Genomic DNA, 18,627 nt, shown 5'->3' with positions numbered 1-18,627 from the left:
TACATGAATTCAGTCGAGCTCCGTTGTTCCGCCTTCCTACCAATAACTGGCCTAGTTTTCATAGTCGAGGGTGGAGTCGTTATCACTATACTCCTCATCACAGTCTTCATCTGAATCAGATCCCAAGTCTGAGTCAGACGCTTCACCATCCGAGCCTGAGCCAGAAATACCCCGATTTTGGTCAAAATCAACTTCCTCCCCTTCAAGGCCAAAATTTGTGGTTGTGTCGGTATCTTTGTGGCTAGCGTGCGTATACGTGTGCCCGACTCCTAACCCCCATTGATAACGCATGAACATGTCACGGTCTACAAAGCTAAGTTGTTGCGTCAGGGGAGTTTCATTTAGGTAGCAATATTAGACGCACCAATTGATATAATAGAACTTCCAGTCAAGCTTATCCTGGGCACAATGGGAAACGCCCCTGCCATCCAAATGCCGCAGGCCTTGAGCGAATTGCGGAATAACATGGCAAGATCTAAGAACATCATCAGGGTCAACAAACCCAAACGTGTCTGGTTCTGCCATAGGAGGGAAGTGGATACGATCTAAAGATGTGCGCCGGCTCGAGCCTTCATCAACATCTACATGTTGATACCAGCGCACCCAAAGGAAGTCGATTCGTTGCGAGTTGTAGTTGATCATGCCAGGACCAATATAAGTGACATTGACATGATAAATGCCAAGCACGCGAGCGTATAAATAAGGATGTTGTTCACCGACAGTTGAGTCCCTGCTGGCTTGGCCCACAAGCATGACATTACAATGCGATGTCGATGGATTGATGATGTCCTGCGCTCGGCGGACATCGTATGTCGTGTAGTTAAGCCGCATCAAGTTGTGTCTGTACATGCGATCAGCCTTGATAAAAACACGGACTTCTGAGTCTGAGCATGCCGGGTAAACTCCTGGCGCCGAAATAGCAGCGGAACTGTTGGTGTGTGAAGGACCATTTTCTTTGGCTAAGATATCCTTGATCTTGGCGAGGAGAAAGTGCTGAAGCTTGGGTAAAAAGTCCTGTTACTCAGAATCAGCACCGTGTTTCATTCAAACTAACTTCACGATTATGTGGCACTCACTTTGATTGCAGGATCGCCCAGGTGCCTTTGGAGAAATAGCGGAATGTTCTCGGGATAATTTTGAGATTTCCCGACGTGGAAACGAGCCTCAGGTGATGTAGCGACTTCTTCGTCGATCACCGTACTGTGCGGTGACTGTTTGTCACGAATGCGATGTATACGGGCCTCGCGCCGTTCGATGCTGGCGATCTGTTTGACAAATTCTTTTCGGTCCGTTCTATGATACCTTGCTTTCGACGTGCGGTGTTCTAACTCTCCCTATAATGCACAAGGAATTAAACATGACCGGCAATATGATCACGATGTTTCTGCTCACCGGTTCAGTGCTATACGAGTCTGTCGTGCCAAAGGTGCGTATCGAGGTAGAATAATCACCCAGGGCGTGTAACTTGTACGTTTGAAGATTAAACTTCTTTGTTCGCCGAGATGACTGATGTGTCGACGTCGTTGCCTCTCCATTGCCAGCACCGTGACGTGACTGCCGGCGCTGGCGACGTTCCACTTCCTGTTTTAGTTCCCGAGTCTTGAACGCCGCACAAGTATGGTTCTGAAAATGACGAAGCTGCTTTCCGAGCGCGGCAGTGGTAGTGTCGAGGAGGTCGAGGGTCTCGTCGGTGTGCATGCGCAGCTTCGCGAGAGCGTGCCAGCGTGCACAGGTACGAAGCAGAGTCAAAACATTTGTATTGTGCGGCTCTGGAAGGAGGTCATCAAATACGGGGATGGTGCACTAATTAAATGGGTATGAGTCAAGGAAAATAGTTGAAAAGAATACAGAATCTGACCTGAAGAAGGTCCTCGAAGTCCCGAGCAGCCATCTTCTTCATTTCGGAAGCGTTCGAAGCAAATTTTCGGATAGTGTCGCGGCCAAAGGTAGGAGTGAGTCTGTAGCTTGTGTCCTCCATTAGTTAGACAACCTACGTCGGGTGTATTTAACAAAACATACCGACGATCGAGTTCATTCACCAATTCATCGCCTGCGCAAGCAGAACTGAGAATGCGTATCAGGTGGACAAACAGCGCTTTCCAGACGCCGAGTTCAAATTCATGCATGAGGTCTACGACCAACATGATGAACAAATTGAAGCCGAGGCATCCGAGTTTCTCTGAGAATGCGTTCTGGAAGATCATGGTTGATACTCGTATAAATTCAGTAATGATGAAGCGAACATACAGTAGTCGGCACCAACGAGTGCTCTTTCAGTAGGTTTTCAACAGCAGTACTGCGAATACCATAACCAAGATCATAGATATGTGACCGCGAAACCGTGACTTTACTTTGCCGGGCATCATTGTCTATGCGCGCAAGAGTCTGGCGTTGTTTGATGTCGAGGGACATGCCCAGATTCTGAATGCGGGATTTCGGGATGAGGCACCGGGGGCATGGACACCCACCAAGATTCCGTATTGTAGCTAGCAATGCCCTGATAATAGGATGGAAAGCAATGTAGTTGACCTTCTAAGCATAAAATTCGACTCACTTTTCTGGATAGTCAGCAGAATACGTGAGTATTCGAGGGTAAAATCGACGCTCAATTCCGTCACAACAGCGTATCACGATCCCGTGCTTGCAGGCTTCTATAAACTCGTCATCGAGTAGAATCTTCCACTGAGCATGATAAAGTTCCCTGTGGCAATGTGCGATAAAGTCGGCACTGGGACCTTTCCCACCGAAGTGCCTCGTAGCGAAATCCTTGAAACTATCCGGAAGCTTGAAGATAATGAATGCGTGAGTATGAAAAGGTCAGAACTAGGCACGTACATGGTTGAAGTAGGCGACATGACTACATAAACGGCAAGAAGGCTTGCATCGTCTATATTTGGATTCATTGCCGAAAAACATGTAGCAAGGCCAGAGTTTGGAATTACCAAAGGAAGTCAGATGGGTCGAGTCTGACCAAAACATAAGAGCAACAACGATGCGCTCTAGATCACACCCAGGCTCCGCTGGAGACTCTTGGACTTCACGGTGCGCCTGAATAAAAGCCTCGGAGTTGTACAGTTCTCCATGAACACGAATGGGTTTGTCAGACTCTCCGCGATTCCAGAGTAGTTCATAGGGCTGATAATGGAATAGTTCGTCGTGCTTTTCGTTTGCAAGTTTTTCCTGGATGACGGACACGAGCGACCGATGATGTAAATCGGTGGTGAGATAGTCGTGGACACCTGGGTTTTCTGCGCGTCTGTGAATGGGTACCTGGATGTTTACTGCGGTCTTCTTCCACCCAGCACCTTCGAAGGGCACATTATCGTGCGCCTCTACATCGCCCGCGCTAGATCCAAGTCGATTGTTGATCAAATTCCAGCGCGTAGCACGGATGTCTTCGGATCGAAACTCGGTGTCACCGATTATCCGTAATAGTTCCTTGAAGCTCTTTTGTGACTTCTGGATACCCCCGTTCCAAAACCAATCACCGAGGAGAAACGACGACTTGTTTGGATATGGATGGAAAGCATCCAGGGCTTCTATGCTGTCATTAGGTATTACACGAGCAGGCGTGCTAAAATCTTGGTCTGACTCGGAATGCGTCAGAGTGAGGTGTTCTAGAGTTGTAAGCTCCTCTGGGTCGTGAGTTGGCGAGCGATTGCCGTAATACCGACGTGAAAGTCCGAACACATTAGGAAGCGTCTGGAAGAAACGAAGCGTGCGAGACAACAGTGCACTTGTCTCCGATGCGGGCGGGAGATCTGCGGCTGGTGACGGGGCTGGCTCGGTCATGGGTGGGGGTTGAGGAAGGATATCTCGAAACCGTGCAGGAAGTCGACGATTGATGCGTCGTGGGCGACGCTCAGCGAGCGACCGTAGATCTTCAACCGCTTGCGAAGACTCTAGAGGATTGCACCCATACTAACAGACCATTCAGGTATAAATAAGATTTGGTAATGTTGGATACTCACATTGCGTTCTTCTCCACTGAAAGTAGCCTGATCAGAAGTGAACTCTGAGCCGGCAAATTCATGATCCAGCCGTGGGTGTACCCCACTTTCTCCTGCTCGCGAACTCCAAGTTTCTGCATTATGGGCAATGGTCAGAGGAGCAAACCCAGATAGCTCGTCACGGTTGTCTTCTCTACATGGCCTTTTTCTTGTATTCCATACCTCTTTGGCCTTTGCTAGCGCATTCGAAAGGTGCTTCTTCCGCTTTTTACATGTCCTTTGATGGTTTGCGTATGCGTTGAGTTGCGCGAAGCTTCGTCCGCAAGTGCACTGGCAAACAGTCGAGTATCCTGCCAGGTTCATAGAGGACGACTCGGAAGCTGGTAAGGATCCGTCCATTTTCGAGTGTGAGGGTGTGAGACTAGGAATATGCGTTAAGTGACAAGCAGCTTTACTGGCCCGGCAGTGTGTTCCAACGGGTTTAATTTTGTCAGCGATTTAAGATCAAGGGTTCAATCCTTGAATTATTCGAGAGTTAGATCAAAGTCGTCCACCGCGACTGCCGGTCACAGTAGTAGTTAGCTTGAAACCCTAAAGTTCAAACTGAACAACGCTCACCGAGTGTCAGTGTGCGTCGACTCATATACTAATGCAGCCGAGCGCGTGACATGACATGACGTTCAAGTATGTACGGAAGGGAGCCCACCCTGAAAGCTTTGAACTGTCAACGTAAATGGAGGTCTAGTGCTAGATATACCAGTTAGGAAATAGACAAAAACTAAACGACGCACAAATGTCATGTAATCGCGTTCAATATTGAATGTCCCAGTCACTGAAGGCGCTGAATTACATAAAACCCGAACCTAACAAGTTAGTACTCACATAAAAATGGTATAAAAGGACGAGGACGGTATGTCGAGTTGCACAAGACGAATCTGCGGTTGGCATAATATGGCTCCTGATCGCGTACAGACCCAGGCCAACGTTGCAGCTGACAGACTTCGACAAGAGTGTCAGCGAGCGAAGCTTGCAACCCGAGCCGGTAACAGGAAGAATGCAGTGCTCGAATTAGATGAGACCAGAGAACTGCGCGTATGGTATTGGTACGTTAGCCAACTCAAAGTACAAGATATCCTCGAAGATCTTACCTTGTTTTTGGATCCAGGCCAGTTAACGACGATGGAGAGCGTGTAGTTCCTTCTGACCTCGCAGCGCATCGAAGGTCTCATCAATTCCGAGGCCCACGATGCCTATGTGCGTTCATAGACGACGACGACGACGACGACACTAGTAACCATCACGAGGCAGCTATAACTGTATTAACACGGGGACCACATGTAGGGGAGTACGTGGCCTGTTGCGCAATGAGCAAATGCGGTTATGTCGGTAAGTTACCCTTGGCTGCGTAGCCGCAGGAAGTTCGAGTTGTTGATCGATGCTGAACCACTCTATTAAATAGTTTTCATTGAACAAATCCGCAATTCATCCGAGTTGCCCACCAAGCAGTACCCAAGACGCAGTGAGATATATCCTGTTACGGTGATGACCGTTAGTCTCATTATGATGTACTGATGGGCTTGATAACAGACTCTGACGAGGCCAGGCCGCGGGAAATCGTATTTCTTGATGGGAATGGTATGTGCTCGAACAAGTTGTGACTGTGCACGGCAAAGTGATACCATAGGATTTGTCCATAGACATCAAACCAGAGGATATCATCCAAAAGCGCCAGCTTCGACGAAATGAAACTCACCAAGTCATCGACATGCTTCTGAAGCTGGACTCCTTCTCCCGGCCTGGTCTCACAGAAGCCGAATTCCATCATTTTCTCACACGGTGTAATGGCTGCAACCTGATCATGACAAGGCGAATGTTCGAACGTCATGACTGTGTGGGAAACACAAAGAGAGGAAACACAGCTGAGGTTATCGATCTTACCGCAGAAGCTTGACAATGATTAACACTGTAACGATGCTACGTAGCTGCGCGCCTCGCATTTTCACTCTTATATCACTGCGACTACTGATCCGGGCCTGCTTCAAAAAACAACCTCTCGACGCTCATCGTCTCCCACTATGGTGGTGGTCGTGACTCACGACAGACCTCCCGGTGTAAGTACTCACCTGATTCACCCAGCAGTATTTGCCTCTGGCTTGAACGAAACGCTGCAGTCCATTGTTGCTAGCTAACGAGATGACTAGATGTCGAAATGTCGTCTGGTCACTGGTGCAAATACAGACTTGTTCTCGTAGCTGAGTTTTGCATGCCCAAAGTACCCGACAGATAGCACTAGAAGTCGATCACCGCAACGAGGAACGTGTTGCTGCGCAGGAGCGAGAGTCCTGCAGAAAATCTGCGATGCGTACTAACCCGCTGTTGGCTCTCCGCGATGTTGCTCATCTGAACCAGGCTCGCGCCAAGTCCGAGTCTGTACACAGCAAAGGACTTGCACAGCACATCCACGTACTTACGGGTGATATGAGAGTGCTGACAGCGAGGATCATTGACATAGAGCAACCGTATAAATTGTATTTCCACTATTACTAGTGAAACAAGCACTAGTAGTACGAAGGGGAGCGCTGCGTATAACATATATATATCATGATATATATCGCTTCAAGGAGGCAAAAAAAAGAAAAGCTAGCTACCCGTACAACGCGTATAGAACCATCCAGCGGGAGCCATTGTACATATATTCAGTATGATGGAACCGACAAGGCACGCAACAAGTTTCAAGGGGATGATTCTGCATCTGAATCATGGAATACACTTGAATGGTCACTATCTGCACCATCGAATGTCTTGCCTGCAAGGCCAGACACTCGCAACACACCGCGTGAAACACCAACACTGATGTCAGCTTTGTGCAGTCTTCGCCCTATATGTTGGTCCATTTGATTGTATAATTCATGTTCGATCATGATGCGTCTCAGGCGTCTCTGGATAAGTCGGCTCTCTGCCCGACGCTCCGAGCGCTGAGCACTGATGAGGCGGATAGTGAGATCACTATCGCGAGTGGTCTCCCAGAATGGAGGAAGACAAAAGACGTCCATCTGGTTGGTTATTATTTAGTCGTTTTACATGATGTGCAATAATGCCACCTACAGATGACGGCTCTTGCAACACGGTTTTATTGGAACGTGGAGAAGGGTATGCGTCCTGAGGTTGTAGGACGTTGCCACGCCAGTCCGCACAACGATTCACGACATTAGCTCTTGGGTCATCGTGGTGAAGAGTATGTGAGTCGACTTGATGGCAATCAGGGATGAGAGATGCAGGGTTCATAGTGGAGGTCATGGTTCAATGGACAATTTTTGTTTAATGTTGGTTGGACCTGCTCTTATTATCACCGATACAGTACTACTGGATCCGAAACTCGCACACACTTAGTATAGTGTCGACCTGGCAGCCTCCGCGTCAAATCTACCAGTAGAGGCTGCAGTCCTTCGTGGAACAGTTGGTTGTAGGCTCATCAAATCCAGTACTTACCGTCTTAATATGATGACTATTTGTCAGATGCTCTCAGGCTCGACCCGCAAACGGGAATGACTGGCAAACGAGAATGACCCGCAAACGAAAATGATCGGCAAACGAGAATGACCGGCAAACCGAGAATGACCGGCAAACCAGATTTTTCATTTGCGCCGACGTTGAACTTGAACGTTGAACAGTGAATGTGTCACGAACCTGTCAACGGCTGATCGCCATGGTCAGCGTGTCTGATTAGTTCAATCTCCGCCAAACGTGAGTCATCGATTTGATATTGATACTTGAACGTGATCAAAATCCACCGAAATTAATTAAGTGACTCCGCGAAAATGGGGTGAGTGGTCGCGCCGATCGATCACGAATTTGCCTCGAGTCGATAAGCTGAACCCTGACGATTCAATCCACACTGATATTGGGACGACGTTCTAGAAATTACTTGGTAATCGTGTTAATCTTCGACGTAAAATACAACGAGCGATGTGACCTCTAGGTAAGGCTTTATAAACTCATCCAAAAGGTGCCTACTGACCGCCACACAGACTCATTATCTGAAGTATTTTCGTTGTCCTTCTTCCATAATGTCCTTACCGCGGGTTCTAATAGGCCACATTTACAGTCCTCCAACAGCTGGGGGGGACGCAAGTATCTTTGAGTGGTTTGTAAGTGGTTCGGTAGGTTTTCAACTTTGGACGTGTTCTAGGCTGACACATGGCGATTCTAGCCACACGCAGTTGAAACTCTCGAGGGGACTTTCCTCAAGGTGGCTTATGTGCTACCTTTGCAAGAAAATGTGTCGTTCCTGAATATAGGGAATGGACTCGGATATGAACCCGTATACATGGTAAACTATATCCCGACTCTCGGGATTCTCGAGTCTGCCAAAGTATCACTAAATCTCTCTACAGGATATGCGCAAGCAACCAAATCTACCAGTAAGTGCTTTCGTCGGTTGGGGCTCATTAACTCTCCGCTTACGTTTCACTAGCAATTCATTGTTCCAAATGGCTGGAGGCAACTTTGTGTCTGTTCGGATGAGGGCGATCTCACCGTACGGCCCGTGATTCAAGTGCGTATACAATATATCGCGCCGGGGACCAGACGTTGACCTTTCGGCAGAAGTTCGCTGAGCTAGGGGGCGATATCGTCCTCATGGATCCTGGTGCCCCCCTCATGGATCATCATGCCTCCCTGGCTGACTCTCAGTTGAATGATGCTCCGATTCGGTTTGACGAAGTTGCGACGTGGATTGACAACGCTGAGTATAATAGCACATCTTTCGATGATGATGTCTTTACCAGGAGCTCGCTGGCTGGCGAGTGGACAGGCGCGGATACATCAGCGTTTGACATACCACCTTCAGTCCCTGCTGCAGCGAACGTGGGGTTACCTTACCCGGTTCCTGCAGTAGGGATAGAGTCGGAATACACCGACATCGCTTCACCGAACGGCGCTGTGGCACCGAACTATGTGCTTTGCGACCCGGTCGTCTTTGCCAAGGATATCCAATACAGCAAAGATTATATCAAAGCGACCTTTCCTGCGGCATATATGTGCATTCGTGATGCCATGATCCGTGCCAAGCAGCGCTTGATTACTCACGGCATGGAAGAGCACTCGTTTCGTGCGAGCTGTAAGGATTATATCGTCGAAATGGTGACATTCGCAAACCATACCCGCCGTCCGGTCGAGCTAGGTAGGCACAAACAAGAGTAGGCCATGTGTCTCGATTTACTTACCTGTTGGCAGGCCTCAAGTGTATACAAGGCGACATCGCAACATTCAAACCCTTATACATGTTATCTGACGAGGTAATTGCCATGGTACGTTTTGGCCCTGTTGAAGTTTGCATGACTGCAATGCACACCTACAGGTATACCAAGAGCGGGCCAATTTCATCAGAACGTTGAAGGAGATTTGTAAAAGTCTTGCTGAAGAGCCGGAGAGGAAAAATGTGGGTGGATATTGTTTGAAAGACTATGACAAAGACACGGTTGTACCGTATATCACTCACCTCACCGGTCTGACGGTTTGGGACGGTGAAGTTACATCCGCTATGTTTACCCGCTGTTCCTCTGGGGTATGGATTCTCATTGAAATTATATGATGATGTTACTGATTTCCGTCTTACAGAAATATTATCGTCGGATGCCAATCCTGATAATTCTGGCACTTCGCATTTTGCAACCACCCAGAAATTATAAGAAGGCGCTATTGGATATCTACCCCGACAGCTACAAGACACTTCCCGAGAATTTGTTAGCCAGCGCTTGCGGAACGGTGCGTGACGTCTGCAATTTGAAAACAGACTCCCATCCCTTTCCACAGTATCTTGTTTACTTCAAGCGTCGACTTCCCGAATGCCCATGGACCTCAATCTCATCTGACGTATTGGAGAGGGAAATAGCAAAGCAGCTAGATCTCCTAAAGGCCTTCCGCCTGACTGCGAACACGGACTCGTTCGCACGTGAGCTAAATACATGGATCGACACTCGGGATGGCGTGAACGGGTGGCTGCAAGACCTGTAAGTAGATTCGATTCAATTGGTTAAGTCACTCGACCTCATGTGCACAGCACACAAGCAATGAGCCTTGTGAACAAACAACGAGGCATCAGCGTCAAGGATAACCGCGCAAAGACTTCAGTTGGCTGTTCCATCCCTGTCATATGATCATTTTCGATCCTGCTTGTTGTTATCTCGTTTTTGTGCATGTACTACTTACTACATTTCAATCACGTTGTTGTGAATAACTTGCCGGAGATTATACCACTGAGGGCTGCTGACTCCTGAGTGGCAAGCCTTTTCCTTCTCCTCTGTTTTCTTCATCATACCCACAATACCCTCGCTCGTCCAATGTCCGACCTCAAGGCCGGGCCGAATTAGCCGTAAATGGCAATTATTTTGGCGTTAGTACCACTACTGTGGCCTTGAACCATCCTGCTTCGAGTCTCCGTCCCGAACCCCTTGCGTCACCTCTCCAGCCTATCTCCGAGTCCATACGCAAACCAAATGTACTCTAGCACTTCGAACGGACAACTCGATACGAATCTGCATAACATGGTGACAATTTCATCGGTAGCCTGAAATCGTAGACTGCGAGATTTCTCAAGCCACAGATGAGGGCCACGTACGATTTTCCAAGTACGTGACAAGCAAGACGGTCTCTGATCTGAATGATGTTGTAGAGCGTTTTCAGCTGGTTCTGGCACAGTGCCCGGTCGACTATCCTGACCATGCAGTGGCTCTCACCAACCTCGCGTGGGCCCGCCTTGAAGGCTATATTGGAAACCCCATGGTCAAGACATCGACTCCATGGTTTCTCTCCTTCGCGACGCCCTTGCATTGCGTCCGCAGGGCCACCCCGATCACACATTATCCCTCTGTCATCTCACCGATGCATTGACCAGGCGCTACAGACGCATACGCACTGCTACCGACATCCGCGAATCTGTTCAGCTTTCCACCTATCTTTGCAGCATCACAGCAGGGAAGAATGGTGTGGATTATGTGATCCGCACATGCAACAGTCTTCCCAAGGACAAGGCCCAGCTCACAATTTTCTGTGACGCTCACTCAAGCGCTTCGGCTGTACTTCCGTAATTGACAGTAGGCCATTAAATTCCTAAAACAGATTCACAGTCGCCCACTCAAACTGCAGCAAATATATGACGGCACGATTTATTTTTTTCTGGCGACAAACCCTGGCTAAGCCTGAACCATCTATGCAGGCCCGGCTCACAATTATCTGTAACGCTCACTTGAGCGCTTCGGCTTTAGGCTGTACTTCCGTAATTGACGGTAGGTCGTTGAATTCCTAAAACAGATTCACAGTCGCCCACTCAAACTACAGCAAACATTGCAGCAAAAGGAATTTATAGTCGCGGCCATAGTTCAAATTGTTTCTCATCTTACAGTTATTGCACCTGCCATGTCAGAGGACCAGCAGTCTTGCGGCCAACGTCGTAAACCGGTTGATGCCCTACAACTGGGGCCCAGGAAAAGGCCGTGAGTGACATGATATTTTCGGGAAATAATGCTCATTACAACGATATTCAACAGCAGTGCGACGGATCCGTTGGTTCATTACGGTCGTCATTTCGGGCGAACAGGTTCACGCTCTTTGCAACTTCCAAGCGCTTCTCACAAACGGAATCTTACGGATGGGAGAATTAGCCGACACTCCGGAGGAAAACTTCACAGCCGAGTATTTTACTTTCCTGCGGAGTTGTGTCCAGCCCATTTAATCGCGTGTGTATTCAAAGGGAACGACGCGAGCATCGTGTTTTTCAGGAACTTCTCAAGTCTGTCGCAGGCCTGGAAGAGCGTTTGATGCAGGGCGGAGATGATGAGGTTGACGCCTGTTGCAGAGCTGGCAAGTATCTCGCTTTCCTATGTCTTTAAAGTTAACCGCTTATCTCATATACTGCGTCAGCTCACCAAAGGCGCATCTGGAGCAAGGGGTGATGATACAAAAAGTCTCAAAGGCAGTGTCCTCGATTGGATTACCCCAAAGGGACAAAATCTCATTCCTCCTCTCGCTCGCAACGTGAAAGTCGACCGAGGTTTTCACCACGAACGGACAGGCGCACTACTTTGTCCTGCTGGCCTCGACTGGTCTAACTCTGAGTGCGTGGCATCTATTTCCTTGGCACCATTACTAATTGAATGCAGGACGAAAGCTAAACTAAAGAGTGGTGAGATCATCGTGACTGGAGACCAGTGGCCGTTATTCTTGTACGCAGACTACCATTATGATCCCGAGGATCCATGGAATGGTCTGTTTCGAAGCGCCTTGCTAGTTTGTGTAAGATTTGTATTTTGTGTTGCTTTCAGATTTCTTTGTTCTCAACTAGACTCTTAGGCATACAGATACGTCTTCACGTCCCCCAGTTCTGTGGACAAAGAACCAAAGGCAACTCGTTCAGGTAACGCTAGGATTCATGGAATGACCCGAGTCACACTGCCCTCCATCGCATATATTTCAACGCAGGTTTGTCTACGCTTTGGATCTATACATTTTTACTCAACGAAGAATATTCATTCCAGATTCGATTCGCGCTCACCTCATCGCCTGTGTTTTCGCGTACAGATACAGTCACCGACTCGGAAAGGTTCTACAATTCCATTTTAGATATTTTCGAAGACCCGGACGAGAAGCAAGAAGTGGATGACCTTACCGTATGGTGGAACAGGTGATTGATGACTCGTTTTATTCGGCTGATTCTCACATTTTCTAGGCAAGTTTTCCCTTCATTCTCGACCGCTCAACGTCCCCTCGTAAAGAATAGTGCATTGGCGAGAATTCGGGAGAGGCGAGCACGAATGAATGTGGTTTCAGTGCCTGATGGTGACGGCGGCAGTGTGTAGCATACCGTCGGCGCATGATAGTTGATTGTACCTCGTTACTAGAGAATGTTCAGTGATACTTCAACCACACATAAAAGTTGCTTGTAAGACAGAGATTATACCCAGCCTCCGGACTGAAAGTAAGTCATAGTAAATACTTCATCTTTGTATATCTTTATCAAAGGTAGCAATCGAGGTATTCATGTTGTGATGGTAGCATCTTGGTAAGCTATGTTATCAGTCTGTCACTACAGATATAGTATGCATTATTTCGAGACTCTTGCTCCAAATTCACCATTGATCACGCTGCTGATCACAAGTGTATTTGTGGGCGGTACTTGTAAGAACGATATCAATTGGACACACCCGTGCAACACTTGTCTTTTTGGTGTGATTCATATGATACATAAAAACAAGCATTCATTATATACTTAGTCACTAGAGTTGATGAGGCGTCACAATTGCGAAGCTTGCCTGTCCTGCCATCCAGACGTTACACTGAAATCCCTGTCACCATGGTGATGTTTATGAATTCCGTCAGGGCAAGCATCCATTATAATTAGAGGGAGCGCAGTCCATGTATGTGTCACAATTGTAACACTAGATTTACATTAGCAATCTATGTTCCTTTGATGACGCCTTGACAAGTGAATTCTCATCCTTGCATATTTGGCAAGTTCTGCCATGCCTATCCTACAATGTAAGACTAAATAATGTGACATATCATTGTTGCACTTATTGCGTGGATTTTACTCAATATAATTCTTTATATACCAATACCATTTCGTCATTGAATGTCTGATGGGAGTTGAACGTATTGGGTTCTTGGTAATATTCTGTTCTATCGCCGTGGCGAGCCAGAAGAACAACGCCAATGAGACCCGCCGTAGTAGTGGTGTTAACCATAGCTGACACTACCAGAACTGTCACCCTTGCGGTCTGATGGATCTCGGTGAAGGTCAAATGGGTGCAGGATGATGAACGGGTTCGAGGTGAAACATGACCTCTTGTCCGCGATTAAGTAGCCCTCCGGGAAAAACGCACATGCTGCCTCAAGCTGCCAAGTCAGCCAAGAAATGATGAAAGACGCAACTACATTACAAGCGAGTCTAGTGCGGCGTAGTAACGAGTGCGTGCCTCGTTCCCATCTTTCATTTGGGACTTTTTAAGCCTATATCACTAGGAACGACGAATGGTTTTGAATTCGCGACCGGTCTGTGTACGGAAGCTGGTTGTCCGCATAAATGAGCAAAGTGAGCTCGTGAACGGTATATCGCGTATATCCCATGTAAATTGATGCATCGAGTTTTGGAACCCCACTGGGTGTCGGACTTCTGTGGTGAAGACACCGTTGTGATTAGCCCTAGTGTTGGCCGCCATCAACCCTCATCAACCCTGCTATGGTCTCTCCGGGGATGTCGCTAGTGTGCCTGAGCTTGGTATCATCCTTGCGCCGACTCTCGGCGTAGTGGTCGCATTTGGCAAAGTCGCGCGCGATTGCGATGTATATTGATATTGTCTCGTGAGGTTACGCAGCTGCACTCCACCCCCTGTGGGAGGTCGCAGCAGAAGCGAGCTCCCATGCTCGATAGACCAAATATTTGTTGATTGCATGAGTGATGGCTGGTCTGCCTTTCCTCGCGGTGTCAGACATCGATTGGACATGCTGCGCGTCCTCCCTCGTTGTGAAATTGACCTCAGTTAGGTCTTCTTGAGTACTTGGGAGATATTTATTCCTGCATGCCGCCGAACATCGGCTAGGTCACGTCAGAAAAATGTTCGGAGTGAGTTTGAGGGCAACCCTCACCAGTGTAAGTTAAGGTGGGGGGTGATCGCAACGGTACGAGCCACATGACCTCGGGATTGCTGAGTGAGACTATCGAGAATCTCTACGCAGGTCTTATCTGTGCATATACCACTGCAAAGAGACCACATTGAATCCTAGGCGACGACGCGATAAAATCGACTCACAGAAACCCTTTGTCTTCATAGCACAACAAAAGAACGACTATCTTCATTCATCTGTGGTCCGCCTAGGGGAGACGAAGTTCGTCTCCGACTAATAGACAATTCGCGCATTGTAGCGTCTTGTGCTTGTGTTATATTATGTATAACCATTAAGTGTAGGCCTCTAGCCTGAGGTCCGGGGACATCGAGAGCAGATGGAAAATGCTACTATCGAAGTTTGCCTGATCGATCATGTCTTGCACCAGCTGCAGGACATTCGTACTTGCTAACCTGCGAGCTGAGAATGTGAACAAACGCGCATGCACATCTGCGACGATGTCAGTAACGAGTCAAACACTAGCAGGCCTCAACCGTGCTGATACCAAATTCTATGTAGGACAAATGGATAGAGGGCGACTTAACGAAAAGGGCAAAGCACCTTTCTAAGTAGTCATTTCCTATCCTGGATGTTGATATCTGCACTTGCTCTCATAACGCTAAGTGTGTTGTCTGTCCACAGGGCAAGCCACAATAGGTATCAGAGGATTGAGACGGTACAAAGTCACAAGTATGCAAACTTTACTTCCGACCGGCTCTCCATTCTCCAGTCGCGTACAGAGCCTGCTTACCAGCAAACACAGTCGGAACGGCAAGGATACCTCCGTATAGAAGCACCTGGCCAAGCTTGAGATCTACCCAGTACCAGACAAGTAGCACTTCAAAGGCGCCGAGGAGGGCGGTAAAGGGCATGATGCTGATAGAAAAGAGGTTGGGAACCCTGACGCCAATTTTACTCCACTTTTATAACATAGATTGTCAGCAAGCAAGTAATGGGACAGCAATGAAACGCACCAGTCCAATCAGCACCAGCCAAGGCGACAATACAGCCACTGCAAATACGGCAGAGATAAACTGAGGAGGTGATTTTTGTTCGGGGCGGAAGGTGTGCTTGATGATGGGGAGGGCGTGGAATGAGGCTTCATCCGGGTGTTCAGCGAGAGTTTGGGAGGCAGGTATGTAGAGGTCGAAAAGGTCGTATTGTGCAGGTGCGTGCACGAAGGAGCCCAGGATAAGCGAGACCTCAAGGGCGTTGTCCGTAGTTGGTGGAATGGACGCGGGCGGGCGCATCATATTCTATAATAGTGATTAAGTCAAAAGCGTTTTGCAGCAGCAAACTGATGTAACGTACCAACTCAAATTTAGCCTTTCCTCCAGGGGTCACGCGAACAGGCTGGATGCCCTCCTCGCCTAATACCTTGTCATAGAACCGGAGGAACGTTTGGTGCGGTTGGACACCTTTGCCCTCGTCGCTCTCCGTTATTTGGAACGTCAGCTTAAGGGTATCAGTTGCGCCAAGAGTCAAAGGCTCCGGTTTTTTGGTGAGGGACAGCCTGTCTGGCATATGAGTTATACTACGACAGGGATGTGATTAGAGCATACGTGTCCGAGCGCAGCTGAGTCGCATCTGACGCGCTAATCGTGAAACGAGGAGACTGAAGGGATAGAGAGGCAGCTTGGACGGTTGCTGCAAGGAGCAGCCAAGATAATTGCCATGCCATGGTTTTGGTTAAGGTGTGCAGTCCCAGTTTGGGTGACGTGTCTTACATATCGAGTCGACAAGTATCAGGTCTTCAAGCTCAGCTTACTGCAGCAACTCAGCTGGGTTGTTAACTGGAAGCAATCTGGTTCTCAAAGTATTACTTTCTAGAATAAAAACTTGAAGAACTTGTTGTAATCGAGTCTAAGTATTTTAGCGTTAAAAAATAAGACCCCACCGTGGTTCGAACACGGGACCGCACGATCTGCAATCGTGTGCTCTACCACTGAGCTATAGAGTCGATATGCAGCACGTTCACCTAAATGATTTATTAGCACCTCGCTGACTTACATAATCCATTTACTTGACGCATCACGGATTGAACAGGACGCGTCACCGCGTCATTACACTCTGTTTTGCATCATGCCCGACGTCGAGATGGTGAAAGCTACTGACAAGAAAGAAGACAAGAAGGACGAACAGAAAGAAGAAAAGAAGCCAGAACCGCCGACGCCGACGCAGGAGATTAAGGCAAACATCGCGCTCATCGACCGCGCTATCAATGACCTCGAAACCCGGTTCACCCATCGCGTTTTACGTTCACTAACTGCACTGCGAAAGCGCATAAATGACAAGGTTCTTCGCGACGCCATCGAGGAGAATTATCCCAAAGGTGTGTGGTGCATCCACACCTTCTGAATCTGCTCGCAGCTCAACCTTGCGCAGACTCTGCTGTCAAGGATTCTCTTCTATCATGGCTTCCTCCTGCTCCTCCCGCAGAACAGTCCATGGAAATAGATACAACATCAGAGGAAAATGCTTCTGCTCCTCTGCCTCCATCGTCGAAGCCGATATCTGATCCTGTACCAGAAGTTGAGATTTATCTCCGCCTGCTCATCATTCATCATCTCCACTCGTCCAAAGACACATACTCCAAGTCAATAGAGCTTTCTCACGACACTGTTGACAAAATGCAGTCCATGAACCGCAGAAGTATGGATCCAATAGCTGCCAAAATATGGTTCGCCGTGGAGCGATCATACGAACTCGGTGGAGAGCTGGCAGATGCCCGTCCGTGAGTTCAGATCCATGTAATTTTAGCAGATTTCCAACTTATCGATTTTCCAGAATGTTCCTCGCTGCGCAGCGCACTGCGTCCCTTCGTCACGATGATGACACCCAAGCCTCGCTGATCAATCGCCTGCTTCGGGGTTATCTCCATTACAACCTTTACGACCAGGCTGATAAGTTGGTGTCCAAAACTACTTTCCCTACATCAGCGAGCAACCCGCAGTATGCCCGTTACCACTATTTCCTCGGGCGTATCAAAGCTGTGCAACTCAATTACACTGCTGCACACACGAACCTGCAACAGGCTATCCGCCGCGCCCCGGCTGCAAAGACCGCACCAGGGTTCTACCAGGCCGTACACAAACTTTTCGTGATTGTTGAACTTTTAATGGGTGATATTCCAGACCGAGGTCTTTTCCGGCATCCGGTATTAGAAAAAGCCCTGAGTGCCTACTTTGACATCGTGAAGGGTAGGAAAATTTATAGCTGTCTAAAGCAATGCCAATGCTGACGCATTCCCCTAGCTGTTCGGACAGGCTCCCTATCGGAGTTCCAGATAACCTTGAATAAACACGCCTCGCAGTTCGAGGCCGACAAGACTTATACTCTGATCGTTCGGCTCCGGCAAAACGTGATAAAGACCGGTATTCGGAGACTTTCTCTTTCGTACTCGAGGATCTCGTTGCGTGATATCTGCTTAAAACTCAACCTCGATTCCGAGGAAGACGCGGAGTACATTGTCGGAAAGGCAATCCGGGACGGTGTTATTGAAGGCCGAATCGTTCATGAGAAAGGTTGGATGGAATGCGGAAGTCAGAAGGACGGCTATGGCCCGGAGGCTAGCGAGGTATTTGGCAGACGAATTGGGTATTGTCTGGATCTACACAATGAGAGTGTCAAGGTAAAGTTTTCTGGAAACTCTACGTTAGAATTGTCTCACACACGGATCTTGCAGGCGATGCGCTATCCTCTTAATGCACACCGCAAGGAGCTTGCTGCTGCGCAGGACGCGCGGGAACGCGAGAAAGAGCTCGCAAAGGAAATCCAAGACGGAGACTTGGATGACGATGAGGGTCTTGGAGATTACTAGAGAATTTCTTTCCCCTTGTAGAAATAATGCAATGCCTACTGTCTTATTTTCGTCGAGCTTGAGCTGAGCATTGGAGCTATTATGGAGCCAGCTCCCTAGCAAGTACGAGCATATGATAGTGCTCCTTAACTTTAAATGTTAGCCTGCAAGTAGCCGCATGCAAGCCCCCGGCAACTTCGGTTGCCAAAACAGCAAGCT

The 18,627-nt window shown here is 48.2% G+C and overlaps 4 protein-coding genes and 1 non-coding gene across 5 annotated transcripts; 3 read left to right on the top strand and 2 right to left on the bottom strand.

Moving 5' to 3' along the window:
• Nucleotides 1-10,720: 10,720 nt before the first annotated feature.
• On the top strand, nt 10,721-10,894 carry DEU56DRAFT_689644 (uncharacterized protein; the record flags this gene model as incomplete). Its single annotated transcript, XM_041347097.1, has 1 exon — nt 10,721-10,894. A coding segment is annotated over one exon (174 nt), but the record flags the coding sequence as incomplete, so codon positions are not given.
• A 472-nt stretch (nt 10,895-11,366) lies between these two features.
• DEU56DRAFT_871520 (uncharacterized protein) lies at nt 11,367-12,805 on the top strand (the record flags this gene model as incomplete). Its single annotated transcript, XM_041355703.1, has 9 exons — nt 11,367-11,443; nt 11,498-11,547; nt 11,573-11,642; nt 11,701-11,788; nt 11,871-12,064; nt 12,110-12,242; nt 12,300-12,428; nt 12,485-12,630; nt 12,676-12,805. The coding sequence occupies 9 exons, from the start codon at nt 11,367-11,369 to the stop codon at nt 12,803-12,805; spliced, it is 1,017 nt and encodes a 338-aa protein (XP_041208319.1).
• A 2,439-nt stretch (nt 12,806-15,244) lies between these two features.
• Nucleotides 15,245-16,327, bottom strand: DEU56DRAFT_361357 (Oligosaccharyltransferase subunit Ribophorin II-domain-containing protein). The gene is made up of 4 exons (XM_041345854.1): nt 16,172-16,327; nt 15,921-16,122; nt 15,584-15,865; nt 15,245-15,529 (listed from the first exon to the last, which is right to left on the bottom strand). Exons 1-4 carry the CDS (start codon nt 16,288-16,290, stop codon nt 15,311-15,313), a joined length of 822 nt encoding a protein of 273 aa, XP_041208318.1. The 5' UTR covers nt 16,291-16,327; the 3' UTR covers nt 15,245-15,310.
• A 170-nt stretch (nt 16,328-16,497) lies between these two features.
• Nucleotides 16,498-16,569, bottom strand: DEU56DRAFT_t63. The gene has a single exon. It is a non-coding gene; the product is annotated as a tRNA-Cys (tRNA).
• Nucleotides 16,570-16,665: 96 nt separating this feature from the next.
• DEU56DRAFT_805631 (PCI domain-containing protein) lies at nt 16,666-18,539 on the top strand. The gene is made up of 5 exons (XM_041353298.1): nt 16,666-16,941; nt 16,995-17,343; nt 17,397-17,809; nt 17,864-18,240; nt 18,295-18,539. The coding sequence occupies exons 1-5, from the start codon at nt 16,692-16,694 to the stop codon at nt 18,427-18,429; spliced, it is 1,524 nt and encodes a 507-aa protein (XP_041208317.1). The 5' UTR covers nt 16,666-16,691; the 3' UTR covers nt 18,430-18,539.
• Nucleotides 18,540-18,627: the final 88 nt, after the last annotated feature.

The sequence above is a fragment of the Suillus clintonianus genome (assembly GCF_016758775.1).
Source record: "Suillus clintonianus strain FC179 chromosome Unknown DEU56scaffold_37, whole genome shotgun sequence".
Taxonomy (NCBI): domain Eukaryota; kingdom Fungi; phylum Basidiomycota; class Agaricomycetes; order Boletales; family Suillaceae; genus Suillus; species Suillus clintonianus.
Note: the sequence above shows the minus strand (reverse complement) of the source record. Positions and strands in the feature narration are given on the sequence as shown.

Excerpts from the sequence above, each read along its gene's own strand:
- DEU56DRAFT_361357 (XM_041345854.1), bottom strand. The coding sequence starts at position 16,290 with ATGGCATGGCAATTATCTTGGCTGCTCCTTGCAGCAACCGTCCAAGCT. Across the intron at positions 16,123-16,171 it reads ACTCAGCTGCGCTCGGACAC|GCTGTCCCTCACCAAAAAAC; the intron begins GTATGCTCTAAT and ends TATGCCAGACAG. Across the intron at positions 15,530-15,583 it reads GGCTGGTGCTGATTGGACTG|TGGAGTAAAATTGGCGTCAG; the intron begins GTGCGTTTCATT and ends ATGTTATAAAAG.
- DEU56DRAFT_805631 (XM_041353298.1), top strand. The coding sequence starts at position 16,692 with ATGCCCGACGTCGAGATGGTGAAAGCTACTGACAAGAAAGAAGACAAG. Across the intron at positions 17,810-17,863 it reads CTACTTTGACATCGTGAAGG|CTGTTCGGACAGGCTCCCTA; the intron begins GTAGGAAAATTT and ends GCATTCCCCTAG. Across the intron at positions 18,241-18,294 it reads TACACAATGAGAGTGTCAAG|GCGATGCGCTATCCTCTTAA; the intron begins GTAAAGTTTTCT and ends CGGATCTTGCAG.